General features: G+C 47.3%; 3 protein-coding genes across 4 annotated transcripts in view; 1 reads left to right on the top strand and 2 right to left on the bottom strand.

The window, feature by feature from the left end:
* Window positions 1-1832: 1832 nt before the first annotated feature.
* Window positions 1833-5049, bottom strand: vps26bl (vacuolar protein sorting 26 homolog B, like). Its single transcript, XM_067229239.1, has 6 exons — window positions 4676-5049; window positions 4091-4247; window positions 3596-3760; window positions 3224-3399; window positions 2837-2979; window positions 1833-2683 (listed from the first exon to the last, which is right to left on the bottom strand). The coding sequence occupies exons 1-6, from the start codon at window positions 4896-4898 to the stop codon at window positions 2555-2557; spliced, it is 993 nt and encodes a 330-aa protein (XP_067085340.1). The 5' UTR covers window positions 4899-5049; the 3' UTR covers window positions 1833-2554.
* A 388-nt stretch (window positions 5050-5437) lies between these two features.
* Window positions 5438-15805, top strand: ncapd3 (non-SMC condensin II complex, subunit D3). Its single transcript, XM_067228931.1, has 34 exons — window positions 5438-5550; window positions 6162-6337; window positions 6540-6869; window positions 7123-7290; window positions 7550-7611; window positions 7849-7936; window positions 8022-8155; window positions 8239-8311; window positions 8416-8541; window positions 8724-8976; window positions 9189-9227; window positions 9336-9416; window positions 9523-9596; window positions 9852-9986; window positions 10180-10400; window positions 10619-10810; window positions 10933-11030; window positions 11188-11297; window positions 11516-11623; window positions 11702-11816; window positions 11960-12043; window positions 12152-12390; window positions 12543-12622; window positions 12696-12833; window positions 13029-13162; window positions 13296-13495; window positions 13607-13717; window positions 13796-13957; window positions 14047-14192; window positions 14480-14553; window positions 14629-14682; window positions 15303-15365; window positions 15450-15504; window positions 15657-15805. Exons 1-34 carry the CDS (start codon window positions 5499-5501, stop codon window positions 15724-15726), a joined length of 4245 nt encoding a protein of 1414 aa, XP_067085032.1. The 5' UTR covers window positions 5438-5498; the 3' UTR covers window positions 15727-15805.
* jam3b (junctional adhesion molecule 3b) overlaps window positions 15799-21501 on the bottom strand; it is a 25361-nt gene continuing 19658 nt past the window's right edge. The window contains exons 1-9 of one of the 2 annotated variants that reach the window (XM_067228930.1): window positions 21184-21293; window positions 21018-21086; window positions 20771-20884; window positions 20394-20546; window positions 19488-19690; window positions 18636-18735; window positions 18307-18436; window positions 17920-17974; window positions 15799-17805 (exon numbers count right to left, since the gene is read on the bottom strand). In XM_067228930.1, coding sequence (XP_067085031.1) covers window positions 17770-17805; window positions 17920-17974; window positions 18307-18436; window positions 18636-18735; window positions 19488-19690; window positions 20394-20546; window positions 20771-20884; window positions 21018-21086; window positions 21184-21256 — 933 coding nt within the window. In that variant the 5' untranslated portion in view covers window positions 21257-21293 and the 3' untranslated portion in view covers window positions 15799-17769. Of the gene's footprint in view, window positions 17806-17919; window positions 17975-18306; window positions 18437-18635; window positions 18736-19487; window positions 19691-20393; window positions 20547-20770; window positions 20885-21017; window positions 21087-21183; window positions 21294-21501 lie in introns of those variants that run through there. The other variant, XM_067228929.1, reaches the window with a different exon arrangement.

The following is a 21501-nucleotide window of genomic DNA, read 5'->3' as shown; positions in this document are numbered from 1 at the left end:
TGGTGTGGTTTAGCATGTGAAGCCACTAGCTCAGCAGAGCTAGAGGATATTATGACAGATAACAGTAAAGAACACCAAGACCCTCTCCTGTCTCCTGCAGTTCATCTGCTCTGCACAGCGCCCGTCAGCAACATTCCCCTTGTGATCAATACCCACCACCCTGGATGACAGGAGGGTTCTGTTTGTTTCCTACTGCTGGTGAGAAGGGTTCTGCTAGCAAACAGGCCTTTTAGAAGGCATTGACTTGACCCCTGTCTTTACTACTGCACCTGCACAAGCTAAAATAAATATGTACTTTAAAAACAGGCACATATGATGCTTGATCCTCTTCTGCCCTCTACTGGCCAGTCTGATCTGCCCGCAGGACAATCAGAAGTCAGAATCAGGTTTTATTCGCCATGTAGGTTTACACAAACACAGAATTGACTGTGGCCGGAAAGTGCAAACAATAAACATATACAGATCTTCAATCAAAAAGTAGAAAAATACAGTAGTCTAACTAGTCCTAAGAACTAACAATCTAAAAAATAAAACAATTTAAAATGTAAATTATAAATATATATTTAGATGTGAATTAGAGGTGCTGTATCTGTGGAGCAGAGAACTGGTATAGCTAGCATACACCTGATTTAAACAATCTCCAGTTGAAATAACTATCCTTTTTCCTTTGGTAGACTAGACATGAACATGGTACACCTCACCAGGGTTACGTGCTATTCTTTATTCATTCATTAAGATCAGTATTATTATATTCTAAGAACACTGATGCAGGTCGTTACATGTGAGAAATTGTAGTAATAAACCACTGACCTGACTAGTTGTACAAACAGCTGACAGACACTGTGTACATTTATGATGTTTGGAATGTATGAGACAGACTTTAGGACAACGTGACAAACCAAGGTCACATGGTACAACATGGGTCAGTAGGACTCTTTCAAGAAAAGGCAGAGGATTAAAAATGACAAACACAAAGTACATATATTAATCATGAAGTTACAGTGCTGGCATTTTGCCTCTACTGATGTTTAATATCAAATGCATTCATTCCTTTTTTTTATGAGTTAGTACTTTATTTGATTTTTTGGGATTCTTCATGTCTAAAAGTATACCAAAATTTCTCTGAAAATGAAGATATATGAATTGAACAATAGTATTTGACTTAATTAGAACTTTTGATTTATATTGAGGCCGAACTACAACTACATGAGTCAACACTATTAAAATACTTCCTTAAAACGCAACAAACTGCCAGGCAAAGTGTACATTTAAATAAAAAAAAAAAAAAAATTCTAAAGATAAAAGGTGATTGTGCTTGTAAGAGGTGCACACATGTTCACAATGCTAAACATGCCAAGGGAAGGTTGTCTGATCCTGACAGTCTTCTACGCATCACAGGAGAACCGGAAGCCGCTGGAGTCTTGACATGTAAATCTGACCCTCTGGGAAGACTGTACACAAATATGCTCACATCAATTATTAAACACTAAAATATTCCAGTTTCTTATATACTAGTGTAATAATTGGACCAATACGCTGTTGTTGATATGTTGCCTTGGAGATGTAGTGACGTCACCAGTGCAAGTGCAGCTGATTGCTCTGACAACATGGCGTCTTCCCCAGATTCGACGTGTTTGATTTGGGATCTTCCCACGTATTGTTGTTACTCCTCGACAGGTCAGCAAACGCTTTGTCGCCTCGATTTGATAAAACGATTTGTTTTACAAATCTCGGTTTACAAAGGCGTTTGCAGACCTGTTGAGGAGTAAAAATGTGCAGTTTATTTACCAGGTCATCTAAAATATTTAAAGAAATTTGTAAAAAAAAAAAAAAAAAAAAGAAAATTTTGTTAAAGGCTCAACGCAGACCTTAGAGTTTCACAATCTTAGTCCAGGATCTCAAAACCTAATTCCACAGACTCCTAGAGTGAAGGCACAAGTTAAGAATACTTACAAATCCTATTAACTGAGAATCAATGAAGCATTAAGATCCTCACAGCATCACAGATGACATGACTCCCTGGTACCCAGCAGACAACAGCTCTGCTGGTGAACAGCTCTGCTGGTGAACAGCCCTGCTGGTGAACAGCCCTGCTGGTGAACAGCTCTGCTGGTGAACAGCCCTGCTGGTGAACAGCCCTGCTGGTGAACAGCCCTGCTGGTGAACAGCCCTGCTGGTGAACAGCCCTGCTGGTGAACAGCTCTGCTCTGCTGGATTTTAGTTTTCTAACTATGAAGCTGCTGAGGACAGCTAATCTGCAGCAGCAAACTTCAGCAAGTCGCTGCAGGATGCAGGTTGTTGTGCTTTGGAAATTTAGCTGGAAGTTTAGTATTTAACCTGAAAACAACAAATCAAGAATCCGGAAAAGGGAGATTTCTTTTTTATCTTTTTCTGAAGACACAAATACTGGAAGGCCATTTTGAGGAAGGACTTTGTTTCACTCCAGTAATAGTTCAGTGATAAGGTTCTCCTAGCTGAACACCAAATATGTAACATGTACCACACACACACGCACACACACACACACACACAGGGAGATGGAGTGTGTTGTGGCTCAGCTGTCATGGTCAGGGGCCAGGGCCTCCTCTGCTCTGGCGGAGCCCTCATAGCGCTGGGCAGCCAGGACCGCCTGCTGGGACAGACTCTTCCTCACTATGTCCCCCTTCCTCCACAGAGAGATCTCCTGGACCAGGGGGCAACAGCATCCCAGTCAGACACAGTTACTGTCCTTGCTGTTCACTACAGCATTCATCCACACAGAGACCATAGGCTTGTATACTTCATTTGAAACTCATTGGCGCTGAATCATTAAGTTTCTAGTGTGTCTGGAGGATACCTGCTGTTTGAAGTAACGGCGCTCCTCCTCGTCGATCAGAACCAGGTTGAGGTAGTAGCGCACGGAGAACTTCTTATTCACATCCTTCATGGTGGGCGTCATCTCGTAGCCCGCCAGGAACAGCCTGATGGGGATGGACTCTCCTGGAAGGGAAACAGACTGAGCGACTGGGACAGGGAACGCTTACTTAATGTCCCCTCCCATGTTGAGAAAACTAAACAGAGATGAATTCAGTCTGAACTATGATGGGAATAATGTGTGGTTATTGAGTTTCTCTGGCGATAGTTCCACTGAAATTAGTATTATTCAGTGATCATTTACATGAAATCCTGAGATGTTTTGGCACCTGAGCGTGTGTGTGTAACGTAGTTTGATTGCCGTGGGTACCTCTCACCGGCGCTCCGTCCATGATCTCGTACTTGGCGATGGTGTCGTTCTCGTGGTACACGGCCGCGCCCGCTCCCGTCGTCTCACGCCGGATGATGTCTATTTCCATGTGTCGGATCTTGATCCGCACCAACAGGAAGAAGATCTTTCCCACAATCACATCTTTAACGTGGTATCTGCAGGCAGGGATGGTCAGAGGGGGGAGGTTTCTGTTAGAAGTGAATAATAGTATAAAGCCAAATGGAGAGGACAACTGGTTCATTAAGTTAGGGTTAGGTATTGTTCTACAGAAAAGCAACACAGAGTCTGATCTGGCTTCTAACTTCATTCAGAATGACATCCAATCGACTAAATGCATGTTGTGATTCGCACTTTGATTTGTTGTACTCAAACTCGATGTGTAAACAGTCTTCGATTCCAACTTCCATCTTGATTGAGGAGTTCAGTTCTGGGTAGGTACTGAGCGTGTGCACAACAACATCCAGTTCTTTACTGGTGTCATTCAGTCTTCGGCTTAACGTTGCCTTCAAAAAGTAGCTGAAATTAAAAGAAGAATCATTAAATGTATCAATAAAGAAACACAATACATAAAGAGCAGTTCATAAAGGCATGTAGTAATGCTGATGAGAGTGACATTCTATTAAAGAGGACTAGCGATGGGCAATGGTTCAAACCACGAGACACTAAACTCTCTCTGTGTGACCTGAGTGCTGGGTGCTAACCACAGCTATTGGAAACATTGTCTCTCATTCACAACAGTATTAGTGAATGGGTGAGACACTCAGAAACACTTTATCAGAAACACTTATCGATAGAAGGAGAGTGAGTTAAAAAGACAGTTCAAATGTTCCTCATTTTGTTACTCACCGTAATTTGACATTCTGGCCTGTGTACGACTCATAAGGCTTTTCTACATGCGTGAAGTCAAAGTCAAAGGTCTGGGATTGGGTGAGTTCCCCTGGGCGGGCCAAGTCCTTCACTAGAGACACAAACTCATGGTGGTTCCCTCTGTCATAGTACAGTTCTGTAAAAAGTGAATAAATTAACACTTAGCTCATACAGTTGGTGGATGACTCATGTAAATTGTGCAAGAGTTTCGTAGAATGAGTAATTCAATCAAACTTATGAAACCGTAAAGGCAGTGACTACATTGATGTCGGTTAACTGGATGTTGATGGAATGTAAAGCTCATAAACTGTATAGCTTTCTCTCAGTAGGCCAAAGGCCAACTGCAGCAGTAACTTTTTCTACGGATAATTGTTGCTGACGGCACATGATGTCACGAGACTACCCTGTCACTTCGAGGAACAATAGTGCGACAGAAACACAAGTGGCTTGGTAAACAACATCTTTAGACACATCTGCCTAAACGTGCACACACTATATTACTAATCTTTGTTATAAAGAATAAATGGACTGTACCCTTTCATTCAATTAAATACTTCAACATACCAATCTGTCCGATAAATTCGATCTTGATGCCATGGTGTTCGAGCCTCTTCCCGGGGTTTTTGAGAGTAATGTTTACCTTTCCAGCCACCGTCTCTCCATCATAGAATAGAAAATATTTATCCTTCTTCCCATCCTCGGTTTTGTGTTCCACTTTCTTTCTCGTTTCCGCATCATTCAGTACAATGTCGATTTCAGCACTTTGGCCAAAACCAAAGAAACTCATAACTGATGATTTTCTGTTCTACATATAGCAGAATTTTTTCTAGATATGTGTAAATTACTGTAACAATAAACAGTGTTATCTAGTTATTGTTCTATCATCTGCACATCCAAAAGGTGAATTTGAAAATATTCGCTGCAAACAGTGCACCATGTCCAAGACACTTCCGCATAGCTTCTTTACAAATGCGCATGCGTTTTATTTTTGCAACATATTTATTTTCTTTCTTTAATGCAACATTGACATACAAAGAAAGCAACAACAGTCTAAAGAGTCAACAAAAGACAGCAAAAACTACTATTAAGCCTGGAACCTGTGGCTTAATAGTAGGGCCAACTCCACAATTAAATAGAACATTTTCAAAATTAACATGTGCTTTTTCTTACAAAGATTTATATTACTGTGCCTTCGGTATTGTGCACTGGAAATCTGGATTTATCAAATTTCATTGCCTAAATTTAAGGTAGTGGAAATATACTCTGATTCGCGTGGTATGCGTAATCTGGACGCATGGTTGATGCCGCGAAAGCACGTATGACGTATAAAGCTCGGGCTAAATCGCGCCAATGGTTGTGTTGGCGGGTTCAGTCAAAATACATCAAGATGGAATTAATGAATGCGTTGGAGATTCTCAAACTTAAAGAAGTTTCTAAAGGTACGTTAATATCTGAACTTAAGGTTTATGGCTTTGTTAATGGATCTGTTCGTAATTCGCTAATCCATTTTCTGCATTCTTTTGTTTTCCAGTTAGTTAGCAAGCTAGTAGTCACATTCAAGTTTGTACAGCAAACTCTGACAGCTATCATGTGGGTCGGCCGCCATCTAGCTCTAGCTAGATCTAGCTATCTCAGAAACGACACACATTAAAACACTTTAGGGTAACCTATTTTAGTATAATGGCGATGCTTACCTTGTTGATCCAGGGAGAAGAAGTCACTGTTACAGACGCAATTCTAATTAGCACTATACATAACAGGGTTTTTCCTGGCTCAAAAATAAGCTTAGGTGAAGGGTGGCGTAACCCCACTCTCACCCCTCAGGTAATTAGCAATTAGCAAGCATTTCCTCTTGAACATCTACTTTTTAAATGCAATTTACAGTCGTAAAAATCTATTTTAATGGCGTTTCACTCGCACTGTCCTAACGTGTTCACCTTTGCTACTCCGTGTCGGGCTGGTTTAGTGAAGTAAGAAGTAATTTTCCCTTTTCTCTTGTCCATGATCTGTCAACGACAGCATCTCAATCAATGCTTGTTTCCCTCACTAGATTGGGTTGATGGCGTCTGGGATTTGGAGTTCACTGAGGTGGAAGCGCTTGACGCAGAAATTGAAGATTCAATCACGAGAAACGGATCGCGGGGACTGGAGGCCTTGTACAGATGCCTGCTCCCCTACACGAACAACGCTGAGAGCTCCACTGCAGCAAGTGATGGATTGTCCCAAGTAAGACTTAACTACACTTCTCTGGAAATAATCTTTAACATTATTCTAAATCGTGGTGGGCTTCCTCAATACTTTTTGTTCATGTGTGACTTATGAGATACTACAGCCTTTAAAATAAGCCCAGCTTTTCTTAGAGCCTTCACAGAAGCAGCACAGTGTACAGCTGAGGTCATGAGCCAGTCCTCTCTGCTTCCTGTTTCAGAGTGTGTGGACTGTGTTGGGGGACAGTGGTGTCTCAACGCGCTCCCTAGTGGCCCTGCTGGCCTACTTCGTGGTGGGAGCGAGGACCCGTCCGGACGGCTTCCAGCCCAGACTGCTGTCCCTGCACGCGGCCTCCATCTACCTGCTGCTGCTGGGCACCCCGGGGAGCGTGGTCAACCAGGTGTTCCACCAGGTCCTGTTCGACGCCTGCCTGGCCCTGCCTGCTCACTGCTGGCCGCAGAGCTGTGAGAGGAAGAGGAAGAAGGAGTGTGTGAAGAGCTCGCAGGCGGAGGGGAAGAGGCCCCGGGCACAGCGGAGGGAGCAGGAAGAGGTTCGTCCAGCCGGCTGGGCTGAGTTAGACTACGCTAGCTGTAGGGTACGACAGTGATGGCTGTCTACGTGCTGATGTTGCATTGCAGTGATGCGTTTTGAGTTTTTTAATGCTCTTGGTTTTAATATGCTTTTGTCCTTGTGTTTGCTTGTCGAAAGGTTTTAAAAACATGTCAAGATGTCCTAGTAGACTGTGTAGTAAGGTGGAGGGATATGACGGATTGTGATGTGTGTGTGTGTGTGCTCCTCCCCAGGTGGAGGGGGGGGAGGCTGAGGAGGAGCAGGAGGAGAGGGTTCACTTCTCCCCCCGGAACCTGCTCACCATCAGGAAGGCCATCGTTCTCCTCGTCAGGAACCTCCTCAGGCTTCTGCAGACGTTTCCTCTCAAAGACAAGCGCCAGAGTGCAGACAGCTGTGTGAAGGTACTATGAACTGTGTGTGCAGGGGAAGCACTGTCATTTCTTGATCTGGACTTGCAACATGGTGGCAAGGCTGTAGTGTTGTGCCAAGATATGCACCCCCTGTTAACTCTGATGAGGAAGGTGCCACATGCATGAAACTTACTCTGGTTACTCATGCTAGTCCCCTCAATGTAATGATTTAGGACAATCTGATAGGGTAAAGCCATGAATATTACCTTTTTAACAACGATGATACAAAGTCACATTTCGTTTTCTTCAGATATTCAGTGAACTGACAGATTTTGAACCAGTCATTGGGGAATTGGAATTTAACAGCAAACAGTAAGTAGTCGAACATATCTTTTTGACTTCAGCTATGTTGGAGGTAAAACAGTCACTGATAATGATGGCCTGGTATATGCAGACTGAGCCTTTAGTACTGTTAAAACTACGCTCTTCTGATCCTTGTCTTTTCTGCTGTAGTTTCTAATTACACTATTGGTACATCATTTTAAGTGTCTTCTAAATTAATTAAATGTAATGTTATGACCCCAATCTCACTGTGACCTGTGCTTTCAGGGCTCTGGATGAGATCAAGAGCGTTCCAGAGCTAGCCTACTACGGGTTAGCATTGCTCTGCTCTCCCAGTCACGGCGATGAGAAAGAGGTATGCCGTCTTAAAAAAAGATCTTGTCTTTGACTTCCTGTAGCGTTGATGTAACGTCCTCCTCCGGGCTGCGTGTTGTTGGCAGAATGTGCGACGCGTGTTCCACAGCCTGCTGTACGTGATCCTGATGATGAGGAGGGGGGAGGGCCGCAAGCCCACTCTGCTGCTGCCCAGCCAGGCTGTGATCACCTCCAGAGACCAGGCCCTCCTGTTTGTCTGGTACGCCACACCAGTTTCTCATAAAGCATGCACATTCAAATGGAATCACATCTGTTGTATGACTAATCCCTAAATCCTGACAGCCACCTGGTAGATGAGCTGAAAGAGATTGCTCTGCCTTTCCTCCGTATCCTGCTGCAACACCTGTGCTGTCAGGTAGGTCAGGGCAGCAACATGAAGCAGTCTGACTGCAGCCCTGCAGTCTGACTGCAGGGCTGCAGGCTGGCAGAGGCTGTAAGACGGCTCCTTGTGTTGTGTAGATGGTGGAGAAGACAGACTGCCGCTCCCACGGTGCCCAGGCTGTGTCCCAGCTGCTGGACAAGATGCCCGGTTCAGACTACGCTTCCTTCATCAAGTGGCTGTTTGCCTACTCCACTAACTCAAAGGTAGTTACACCGTGTTCAGTTTTTGTGAGGAGAATTGTCATTTATTACAACAACAAAACAATCCCCTCTTGACATACTGTAGCTGAACAAGTACATCTCTGCTCCTTTTGAAACTGGACACTTTGAACTACAAAAGTCAACAACAACAAAACTCCAAGTCCCATGTTACTTCCCCCCGCCAGGTGGCCTACAGGCTGTTTGCTCTGGACGTGTCCGTGGCCTTGCTGGCGTGCCCGGAGCGGCAGGCAGAGGGCTCTATGGGCCCTGAGCAGGCCGGCCTGCTGTCCCACAGGTTCCTGGTCCAGAGCCTGGTGTTCGGGCGGCGCTCTGACGCCTCCCCCACCGTGCGGGCCCACGCCCTCACCTGCCTGTCCCGCTGCCTGGAGATGCCCTCGCTCAACGCCACGCGCTGCGTTCAGGAGCTCTTCTCCTCCAGTAAGGCACAGCCGCCCCGCTACGTACACAAGCCTTCTCATGTACTGCTGTGTCTTTACTGTACGAGTGTTTATTATTTATATATATATTTTTAAGAATATATTTTATATAAACCTGTAGCGTCCTGAGATTGCCTCCAAAATGAAGGCTGTGCTATAAATAGTAGTATTATTGGTTCTGCTGTCACGGCTTCATCAGTGTTCCTCTTTCAGCCGGAGTGCACACCGTCCTGGAGGGGGACGGCACGGACGGTGAGCTCTTTATTTGGACTGTTCCAAAGCTGTTTCCATGGTTGTATGGGTGTTTCCAGAACGTTCCAGTCTGATGACATCATGTAACGTTTCTTGCTGATGTTGCAGGTTCTCTGAGGTCCCAAAAGACTTACAGGACTTTGCAGTTCAAGACTGTGGACATCACCGGCAGTGACATTAGTTATGAGTGTAAGGAACACTTTTTAGAACAAAACATTTCCTTTTGGGGTTTGTTTTTCTCACATTGAGAAACATTTAAAGGGGAACTTGTTTTTTTTTTATGTGTATCCATCAGCAAAAGAAGCCATGTCTGTGCTCATGCGGCGTGTCAGTGACCAGAAGACCATCGTGAGGAAGTCTGCACTGCAGGTACAGTCAGACTGATCATTTCTGTCATGTACCAGGCATCCCAACTTGATTTGACACACTCGTATCACTGTATCACAGCTGTAGTCCCTACGGGTTTTACACTGTTGGGGATAGACTGCCCTCTAGTACAGACATGACATCCACACCAAGTAGAAGATATCAGTGTTCAATATCTTTCTGGTTGTTTCTAATCCACCACATCTGTCTCTCTCTCTGTCTCTCTCTCTCTCTCTGTGTGTGTGTGTCCATGTGCAGGCCATAATGAGTCTGATGAAGCACAGTGTAATCCTGCTGGGACAGGAGAACCTCTCGGTGCTGTCGGAGCGCTGTCGAGACCCCGCCGTGTCCGTCAAGAAGAAGGCCATGCAGTGTCTGGGAGAGCTGCTGCATGTGAGTCCCTGACCCCGACCCCAGCCCTGGATTCAGTCTTTAAACCCTGGACCCAGACCCAAGCCTCGGTGCATGGCCCCTCCTTCACAAGGATGCATTTCTGTGTACGATGTAGTACAATGTCATCCATGTGATGTGACGTAGTACGATGTAATCATCCACGAGTGTGAATGAGGCCCTATGTGATCCTCAGGCCCACTCCCACAGCAGGGTGGTCCAGACGGCCTGGCTGAGAGGCCTGCTGCCGGCCATCATCGACCCGGAGAGCGCGGTCCAGGATAAGGCCCTGGAGAGCCTGGAGCAGGTGGTGCTGAGCCAGGTGAAGAAGCATTCCCCCTCCAGCTGGGAGGACGCAGGGCAGAAGCTCTGCTGGGACCTGCTGGGCCTGCTCTGCGACGACTGTCAGGATCTCAGGTACCTCGGCTCAGCAGGGGGCGCCACTCACCTGCAGGGGGGCTCAGCGTGGGGCGCCGCTCAGCGTGGGGGTGCCACTCACCTGGAGGGGGCACGTCTACAGAGGAGTTTTAGAGTTTAAATCATTTTCAGCAAAAGCATCACAAAATCAAATGCATCCTGAACTGTGTGTTGTTTCTGTCTCTGTTGCACCCTGTTTTCCTCCTTACTGTGTCCAGTCGCTACTTCAGCAAGGCCTTCACAGTGTGGTCGAGGCAGAACAAGTTCACTGCAGCCTTCATCAGTAACCTGGGGTCTCACATGGAGGCAGAGCATGCTGCAGGAGCCTGGCTGCTGCTGTCCAAGGTGGCCGGATCCTCCCCCAACCTCAACTACAGAAAGATCCTGGACGCCTGGGACCGCATGGTCCGGTAGGTGACCCTCACACAGGCCTGAAACGATCTAGATGTCTCATGCCTTATTGTACTACTAAAATTCCGTCCATTATTCGATTCTTGTCAGGAATGATCCCTTACGTATTGCATGTCCCCAGGTTGAGGAATGTGACCGTCACAACGTCCTGCCACATCCTGAGCGTGCTCGGGGACGTCTGTGAACACCTGAACAAGGACACCAGGAGCAGGATCGTTGGTGAGCGGGCCGTCAGGGAGCCCAGTCCTAACCCAGGCAGCACAATGCTAGACAATGACAAGAGCACCACAGCAAGATTGCGTCATGTGTTCTGTGAGAAGCTGACAGTAAGAGGATCCACTATTGAGATGGCACCTTGGATGTTTGTGTCCTCCAGAGGACATCATGTCCTGGCTGAGGAGCCTGGAGATGCCCCAGGAGGTGGTGGGGGCCAGTGTGGAGGCCCTGTGTCGACTGGGCCGCGCCCAGGCCAAGAGGGGGACACAGGTGAGCTGCTCTACAAAGATCCCTGTCTGCTCACAGCCAGGAAAACCTCCCACACATTCTTACTGTAGTCTTTGGTATATTTCATGCTTTATTGGACAGTTTGTCTGTAGTGTGACAGGAAAGGCAGAGACAGATGCTGCTAAGGGTCTAGGTCAGATTCGAACCCAGGCCCCTGCGGTACAGCCTCAGGTTCTCAGTCCTCTTTCCTCGTGTGACAGGCGTTCCTGAACCAGCACTGTGGGGAGCTGGTCTCTCTCTGTGAGACCTACCTGTCCACAGTCATCCTCAATGAGAAGGGAGCACAGAACCTGAACGAGGACTTGGTGGTGAGAGACTCCTCCTGTGTTGATATTGATGTCTTGTAAGACATGGCCTCACCTGAAGGATGGCTGGGTGTGTTTCAGGTGAAGCATCTGTACCTGCTGGGGGTGGCGTCGCTGCACTGCCCCGCCCGGGTGGGCAAGAGGACAGTCCTGCTGGTGCAGTCTATCCTGTCCTCCAGCCCTGAGCACACGGCCGGTACACACATCACTTCTGTCATGATGGCATATAGAAATATACGTGTAGGCGACCTGTCATATAAACAAGTAGTCAGGTCAACATGTGACTACTTCCATGTGTTCATGATGACGAGCTGGTGTGTGTTGCTGTGTGTGTTCCAGGGGGGCAACCAGAGGAGCCCCTGTCCCAGTTCCACCCCTCCTCCATGCCCAGCAGGGTGAGAGCCCATGCTGTCCTAACCCTGGGTAAGCACCCCTGTCTCTCCAGCAGACAGACCACAGCAGACGTCCCCCAGCACAGCTCCAGCAGAGGGCCATGTTGAAGACTCACTGTGGATGTGCCTCCCCCCTCAGGGAAGCTGTGTCTGCAGCACGAGGAGCTCACCCAGAGGTACCTGCCTGCGTTCGCCCGCGAGCTGCAGCTCAGCGCTGACATGGCCGTACGCAGCAACGTGGCACTGGTCATGTGTGACCTGTATGTGCGCTACACCAACATGCTGGAGCGCTACCTGCCCAACATCTCAGCCTGTCTCCAGGACGACCACCCGCTCATCAGAGAGCAGACGGTCACCATGCTGACCAGCCTGCTGCAGGTACACACACACACACACACACACACACACACACACACACACACACACATTCAGATCAATAAGAATGAATAAACTGAACTGTAAGTAGTTTGTTACATTATGAAGCATATGGCAGCATGGCTAGTCTCACTGTGCTGCTGTGTTTGTTGTAGGAGGAGTTTGTCAAGTGGAAGGGCTCTCTGTTCTTCAGGTTTGTGACGGTGCTGGTAGACCCTGAACCAGCCGTCAGCAGGTAAACTCTCTCCCCTCTCACCTCTCACCTCTCGTGTGCAGAGCCGGGGCTGACTGCAGCTTCTCTCCTGCAGGCTGTGTGAGTACTGCCTGGTCCACCTCCTGCTGAAGAAGAATCCTGCCATGTTCTCCCAGCACTTCATAGAGTGCATCTTTCACTTCAATTCCTACGAGAAACACAAAACCTACAACAAGTTCTCCCAAACCGCAAGGTAAAGCTCTCGTTAGAAGCCAGTCATTGGCTAAATTTACCAAATCATTTTAATCAGCATAAAGTCCACCAAATAATAAAGAGGAATACACTGCCTGCAACCAGGATCTAACTGTAGTTTATGATTCACTTTTACAACAAGCAGTGAAAGATGAACTGAGGGCTCAGTGTTGTAACGTTGTGTGTGTGTACCCAGTGAGAAGGCCAGGTTCTCTCTGAGGGGCTCCCAGAACAAAGACAAGAGGTTCAGGATCTACCGCTTCCTGCTGGAGAACTTCACAGACGCCCAGCGCTTCAACATCACCACCAAGATCAGCCTCAATGTGCTGGGTAACAGCTGCACCCTGGAGCAGCTGACAGCGCTCTTTAGCCTTGGTTGTTAACGTCATAACACTTCAGGATCAAACAATACGTGATGTCACTCTTGTTGAATTGTCTCTCTCTGTCTCTCTCTCTGCGTCAGCGTGCTTCGTGGATGGAGAGCTTGCTCTGGACGATGAGGGCAGGGAGATTCTGTCTGAGACGCTGGGCGTGCTGAGCCTGAAGGAGATGAAGCTGCAGGCTCTGGCGGCGGGGCGGGGCGAGGTCGACGAGCAGGACGACGAGCCGGTGGCCCTGGCCAAAGCCGTCATCCAGGTGGCCCAGAAGAAGGTGGTCTCCCAGGTGTGGCCAGTACTCAGGGGATATTTCTGTTCAGTCTGAAGGGGTTGGAGTTCAGTTGCACCACCAGAGGGCGCCGTCTAACCAGCCCTGCGTGTGTCCGTCCATCTCCAGGTCCAGAAGAAGATCTTCATAGAGAACATGATCCCCATCATCATCGCCCTGAAGAGCAAGCTGGAGCAGCAGCACTCCCCGGTGCTGAAGGACCTGATGGGGTACCTGCAGGTGAGCAGGGGAGCTGATGAGGGACCTGCAGGTCCAGAGACTGCAGGTCCAGAGGGTAACATGTTGTCCCCGCTCCAGGTCACCATGCAGGACTACCGCAGCGAGGTGAAGGAGCTGTTTGCGGCGGACGAGCAGCTAGCAGCAGAGCTGGAGTACAACCTCACGCTGTATGAGAAGGAACAGCAGGACAACATGGCCGCCAGCAGCCTGCCCAGAGAGACGCAGACCAGAGACTCAGCTGTAAGACATGCTGCACTGCTGCTGTTCCTCCACACTGTCACCCTGTTGATGGCTCTCACCTCCCTAAGCCGCTCCTCCCCTGTTCCCAGGCCTCCTCCCCGGCCACCTCCTCCATGAGGCTGCCAGCCCCGGCCTCCCCCTCCAGGAGGCATCTCCAGGGGGCCTTCACCACCCCTCAGGCCCCTCGGGGCCCCCTGCCAGCCCAGCTCTCCCGCCTGCTGTCCCAGTCAGCCGGGTACAGCCCCTCACACTCACACCCAGAGCAGCGTAGAAACAGGTACAGCCCCTCACTCACACCCAGAGCAGCGTAGAAACAGGTACAGCCCCTCACTCACACCCAGAGCAACGTAGAAACAGGTACAGCCCCTCACACTCACACCCAGAGCAGCGTAGAAACGGGTACAGCCCCTCACACACGCAGAGCAACGTAGAAACAGGTACAGCCCCTCACACACACCCAGAGCAGCGTAGAAACAGGCAGGAAGGGAAATCCAGCGGTCTGACTGCTGCTTGTTTGTCCAGGCGTCCACTACTGAGGGCAGCTGACAACCAGCAGACCAGCGGTCCTCACAGAAGACTCTCAGCCCAGGAGTCAGGTACCACACACACAGACACACACTCAGGTCAACAGACAAGGTTTTATTCCAACTAAGAGTCCCCTTTGGTTGTAGTGTCGGTGCCCCCCAAAGGAAGCCTGTGTCACAGAGCCTTCAGCACTCCTCACGGTGAGTACGCGCACGCACGCACACACCTGTCTCTCTCTCACTCCTCCTGTTGCAGCCTGGTTCTCAGAGCTGCAGCCTCACAGGGAGATGGTGACAAGGTGCATGTGAGCTGATGCTTGTTTTTCTGAATCAATCTACTGAACAGCTCTAAAAGTTGAAAATACAATTCCTCCCCCCCTGGGTTTCATAACTGTCCTGGTAACTCTGTTTCCATGCGTGTCTGGAGTTGGTCATCAGCTGTCCCTGCTGATAACCTCCTTGTGCTGTCATTGTTCCTCGTACTTCCCCTTCCTCCGCTTATTAGGAGGAAATCAGTTTTCCCCGGGGGATAATAACAGGCTATTTTTATTGACGATGTGTCTTGACAATCCAACCATTGAGCTTCGCTCCTTGATCTTAAAGTGGTTTTGAAGAGCTGTGAATTATTCACAGACTGAACCCAGGGCTTAGATGTGGAGTTTAAATATCTTGTTGAGCAGCCGCTTGGTGAGTGACGGGCAGGACGCAGTAGCGTGTTCTGGACCAGTCGTTCATCTCCCTCCTGTTGGGGGCTTGTGGCTGGATATCTGAGCCAGTTCTGGATATTTATTCTTTCTTGCACACATCCCACGGCCCCTCAGGGAACATAAATGACGTGACCTTCGGGGAGGGACTCAGCGCCATCTTCAGTGAGAGGAGAGGAGGTACGTACATGTCCACGTTACACGTCATCATCATCACTATAGGTGCTGCACCAGCTGTGGTTTAAACAGGTTTTGTGTCTGCAGGATCTTCGGACAGAGAAGAAGAGAGTGTGCTCCACCTCAGGTCCCCAGAGCAGCGGTGAGGAGCAGTGTTAGGAGCTTACCTCTGCTAGTGTCTGGGAAACATTACATATGAGACATTTGTGTCTAAATTAGAAAACTTCCTACATGGCTCATGTCTGACTTCCACAGATGAATGCATGTGCTGACTGTACTTGTGTGTGGTTTCAGAAGCCCCCCTCCGAGGCAGTGGGAGGTGCAGTCTCCTCTGGCTACCAGAAGGACCAAGAAAGGACAATAAGCTGTCTCGTTTCAACGAAACATCGCCTTGAATTGTACTGTCAGATCAAATAAATGAAACACTGCAAATGTATATGTATTAGAAGTGAGCTTTATTAATCACAAACATGAACTGTCAATATCTTTTTTTTTTTGGTTTTTCTTTACTTGGCTTGAGGCTGACCTTCCGAGTTTCGATCAATAAATCATGTTCTGTTAAACGATCCTGTTCCACACTCGCTCAGACACCAAACAAAACAGATCTCTGGAACCTTGTTGTCCTTGGATTGGTGGAAACTCATGGTTGGGAGTCAGTGATTGGTCTAGCTTGTCCCAAGCACAAGACACAGATAGTCTACCATCCAGTCAGCACACAGTGTTCTAGACGTGTAATTATCTGGCCTGAAAGGTAAATGTCAGCTGTAAGGCTTTCTTCATCAAACCATTTAGCGTGTCTTGTATATCTTTTAATCTTTGCATACTAGTGCTATGTGTCTTTACCAAAAATAATTCCCACTATATTTAGGCACTAATACATATGTAATCTCTATTTCTAATCCAATGGAAAAAAAATAATTAAATAAAATTGAATCCTTCAAATCAATGAAAAAGAAATTAAAACATTCCTATTTACAAAATTGCAGATATGTGTGGAGTGTAGATACGTGACGGTACTGAGCATCATTCCTCTCAAACGCCGTTCATGTCGAGTTAATGATGCAGTTGTAGTTGGATCATATCTGTACTGATGTGTGTGGTGATGTTGGAGCTGGGCTGTTGTAGTAGCAGAAGGCACTTAAGAGGAATGATTTCTTAACTAATGTACACATGTGAACTTCAGTACCAGTTCCTGCTATGAGATGAATAACTATATACGTCTGCATGAATATGAAACTGATCTTTGTGTTTTGAGGATGTTTAGTCACGCTCACAAATACTTTTAAAATAATGTATTTGAGTGATAAATGCTTGGGGGAAAGGAAAGATGAGATCTCCATGTTCCAAAACGGGCATATCTTCTCTACCATGAACATCCATCAGTCTGTTGATCCATGGACAGAGTGTCATACTGCCTTCTGTGCTAGACGTTAGAATATTTCAGCACTGCACATAGACTTGGGATGGGACATCTATATACAGTCAGTACAATTGTTACCCAACACAAACTGTATTAATTACAATGTAATACTGAACGCATTCCTGATAGACGGCACAAACCTCAAACTGGACACTATATTCTATATGTACAAGATTAACAGCAAGCATAAAAGGACACTTCATATCAAGGATGCGCTGCACTGATTGTGAACAGTCCACTCAGCATCACTTCCTATTCTTTAAACCTCCTACTGTCTAAGACTCCACAAACATTAACATGGAACTTTCTTTTTCAATATCAACATGAACATCTCTACAATAACATATGTAAGACCGTCGATCAAGAACTAGTGAGATATTTTATGATGAGGAAAGGGGGAAGGATTACAACGGAACACAGTGGTTAGAACTGTTAAAGATTTCTTGTCCAACAACCAAATAAAAACATGTTAGTATTTTACAAAAATTTAAAAAAGTAAACCTTTATCTATAGGCATTTTAAAAAGTATTCCATCAAAAATAGTCTGACAAATTTTGCTGGTAGAAAATAAATGTTATATAAATTACCATAGGTTTGAAGCAAATGTTTGCAGTAGAATGTGTCATGATAGATGTACTTCAAAGCATAAAGACTTTCATCCACGCAGAATCTCTTGTGTAAATATTATTTTTTTGTTTCCAGCAGGTAGTGTTAATAACCATTTAAAACGTGCAATAACTGTAAAAAAAAACAAAACAAAAAAACATAATTCTGCAAAACAAGTGGATTTCGGTACCTTTATGTGGGCTGGGTACTGATTACTGTAGGTGTGAAAACTTGTCAACTTTGGCAAACGTAAGGGTTTAGTTTTCATTCCAGCCGTGCCCAGATCAAGGCACGAGGCAGCTAGCTGATCACACGAAGAATCCAGCCACAAGTATCATGTCTTTGACTCCTGGCCTTTATACTTCCCTACTCACTTCCCTCTCATATGACAAATGAAGATTTGTGTCGAAAGTCCCCCTAGAAAATAATACAAATAAGAATATATTAAGCTTATGTTCTTGCAGGCAAGTGCTGTATAGAATTGTATAACAGGAACCTTTTAAACGCGTGGTGTTATGTTTGTTTATCTACCTCGTCCTCTGTCCTGACGTAGTCCACGCCGTCTCCTTTGGCAGGGGCCTTGTAACTGACAAACACAAACAATATTAGCAGAACTGTCCAGCGCTAGCCAGACCAGGAACTGCCTGTAGTGTGGCACTGAACATGTTAGATATGAGGACTCATGGCAACTATCAAGACTTGGGCTACTCATCATTATGAAGACAACGGCATTTGGTCCTGAGGGCCAGTGAATAACTTCTTGCTAAATTCAAGAATCCCAGAACCTGACCTTTCCTTTTGACTCATTTAGGGCAGTCTTTGTGTTCTTAGTGATCAAGAGGTCATAGATTGGAATCCTTTCCTATATGTGGCTCTGGATAAAAGTGTCTGCTAAATGATCACAGATATTATACATACTTGTTTCCTGTCTGCTTCTGGCTGGCGAAGTATCCTCTCTTGTAGGCACAGCAGATCCCCACGGTGATGCAGAGCAGCACCACCACCACCACCAGCACCCCCAGCACGATCCCTGCTATGTTGATGTCGTCTGAGGAGAACAAACATCTCTGTTACATCTTTGCTTCTGATCCTGAAATGTCCTGGCCACATGGCCACAGGGCAGCAATACTGAAGACTTGTGATTCATAAGAGGATCCGTTTAGTCATCAATACAGAACCGCGTATGGTCACAAATGGACTTCCTGTAATTAGTGTTGCGTGTGTGTGTGGTGATCTGCCAGACTTACAGACTTCCATGATCTGTGCGCTGCACTCGGAGTATCCCGCATCGTTCTTGGCCCTGCAGTAATACTGCCCTGCGTCCTCCTTCCTCACAACGCTGAATTTCTACAGACAAAACAGAGGAAACTGCTGTTTTCATCCCTCCAGTGTGAATGGACAGATATACAACCACGGACACTGTAACAGGTTGGGTATGGTGGTGGTGAAGGGGGAATCAGAATCTTTCTAAAGAGGCATTTGACAATTATTTTGTTATCCACTTTGTTTTCTGTTTCTGCAGCCTAATACAGCCCCCCACTACAGCCCCCCTCTACAGGACGACTGGCTGTGGTTGGCAGTGTTTGCCTGAAAGGGTTTCAGTTAAGGCCTGTAGTTCACAGTTGGGTGTGACGGGCTGGAAGTCACGGGACTGACAGGCAAGCCAACCTTTCCAGAGGCCAGGGTGAAGGTTGACCGGGGTGGCCATGGGCGAGCCGCTGACTGCATCTCTCTGAGAGGAGGGGAGGTTTGAGGAATGTGCAAACGAGGACAGCAGATTCCCCTCGTGGCTCAAGCCCCCTCACACCATCAACTGTCTCCCCAAAATATCCTCCCTCCCCCCGGGCGCCAGCACCCCGCCCTGCCTCGACACTCCCCCAGCCCAAACACACACTAGGGTCCCTGCCTCGACACTCCCCCAGCCCAAACACACACCAGGGTCCCTGCCTCGACACTCCCCCAGCCCAAACACACACCAGGGTCCCTGCCTCGACACTCCCCCAGCCCAAACACACACCAGGGTCCCTGCCTCGACACTCCCCCAGCCCAAACACACACCAGACTCCCTGCCTCGACACTCCCCCAGCCCAAACACACACCAGAGTCCCTGTTTCAGAGTTGAGCACGTAGGAGGAGTTGAAGAACTTGGGGCTGGTTTTGGGGTCATCGGGGATCTCCTCGTTGTTGTGGAACCACTGGTACTGAGACTTAGGGAAGCCCTCATCCTCCACACAGCCCAGCTCCGCTGACTTTCCAACAGGCACAGACTTTGGCAGGCTGCATTTGGGCGTGACAGGCTTAACTGTGAAGAAAAAAGACATCCAGCGTTTTAATGTCAAACAAGATGTACGTCTCTTTGCTGCCCTGCCTGTGGAAATGATGAAAACCTGGCTTGATGAATATTGTAGTGACCTAGACAAGTATGTGTTTTCAGTCCGGTGCCAAACCCTGCCACCAAAACACGCCTGCTACTTTCCATCTTTAGCACGTTAGCTATTTAGCAGGGATGCAGTTTCAGAGCTTCCACATTTAGCCCCAGAACACTCCTAAACAGCAGGGAGGGTCACCATCCTTGAGTGTCACCCTGCCCACATGACTGTTTCATGTTCAGCATTTGAAGTGGACACTACAAACGCTGAGGCTTTGCAGGTGGTTCCTCACAATTTTCCAGTCATCTTTGTAAGTGCTGTGTTGTCCAATTTGAAAGCTAATTTACATCTGGCCAGAGGCTATGCATATTCATCTAAACGTAGAATCTTATGTACGGCAGAGGTACGATTTATGGAAAAGTAATACAGTTCAAAGCATTCCAATTTCATGAGCTTGTAGTTTGAGTCTCAGTCACTTGGAGAGTCTCCTGGCTGCCAGGAATCCTGGAATCAATAGCATTGGCGTACTCCATCACAGCGGAATTTATTACAATCAATATCTGATCCTGCTAAGGCATAGTGGGTGCTGATTCACATTAGCACATGACGGGAGGGGAGGGGTGGAGGTACACCTACCTCTGACTACCAGTTGGATGAGAATCTCATCGAAAGACTTCTGGTCGTTGGTGGCGGTGACTTCACAGCGGTACTGCGCGGTGTCGGACCTGGTGGTGTTGGTGATCACCAGCGTGGCCGGCTCCCGGATCCTGGCCCGGTTCTCCAGGTCTCCTGGAGGCACAAGAACCGTGAGGGGGAGGGGTGGAGCGACACACTGGTGTACAGCATCAACATTTGATGCTGTATACTAAACGTTAAATTAGTTATTTGGTGAACATTTGATCCAAAGCTAATTATTTTGTTAGATGATGCACATGAAGATGGTTGTGTTTATCGTTCCGTTCAGTGAAACACATTTTCTTGAATGACTCGATGTTAAGATGAACGTGTGGTACCTGAGATCTTCTTCTCAAAGTAAACGTAACTGGGTTCTCCGTTCTTGATCTTCTTCCACTCAATTCTGGGGTTTTTCGTTGAGATGGATTCTACTAAACAGGACAACTCAATCGCTGCAAGATAAAGAAAATTTGTTTTTTTTTAAGGGTAGAGATCAGAAGACTCACCAAACAATTCTTGTGTGCTTCTTCTGTGATGAAGGGTGGACAGAGTTTAGTGTCTGACTTGTGATCTGCTGGCTCTTACAGTCAAACTCGTTGGCCCACGGCGCTTTGTCGGTTGTTCTCAGAATCACTGCCAAGACTGTGAAAAAGTCTGCAAATCACAGAAGAAGAACTATGTCAGCCCATCCTCATGAATTCATCATGAATTCCATCATCATAAATTCCACAAAGTCAATAAACATCAAAACCCCTTTCTCCCCCGATCTCTCTCCTCCTCATCGCCACGGTGACAGGTTCCTCATTCTCTGCGTTCCAGCACATGGCTGGATGAATGTGGTGCCGTCCAGTTTTAGAGTGGCTGGTCAGATGAATGTGGCGTTATGTAAGCGAGGGTGTGATCTCTTAGCATGCTGGGTAATGGCACAGGAGGCACGTGGCCATGTCTGTGTAAGCTCTTCCATGCTGGCAGCATAGCCTCTCAGACAACTAGGCACTGGTTCTCTCTGGTCTCTCTCCCTGCCTGTCTCTCTCCCTGCCTGTCTCTCTCCCTGCCTGTCTCTCTCTCT

Source organism: Osmerus mordax, chromosome 25 (genome assembly GCF_038355195.1).
Source record: "Osmerus mordax isolate fOsmMor3 chromosome 25, fOsmMor3.pri, whole genome shotgun sequence".
Classification (NCBI taxonomy): domain Eukaryota; kingdom Metazoa; phylum Chordata; class Actinopteri; order Osmeriformes; family Osmeridae; genus Osmerus; species Osmerus mordax.
This window is presented reverse-complemented; position numbering and strand designations above follow the sequence as displayed.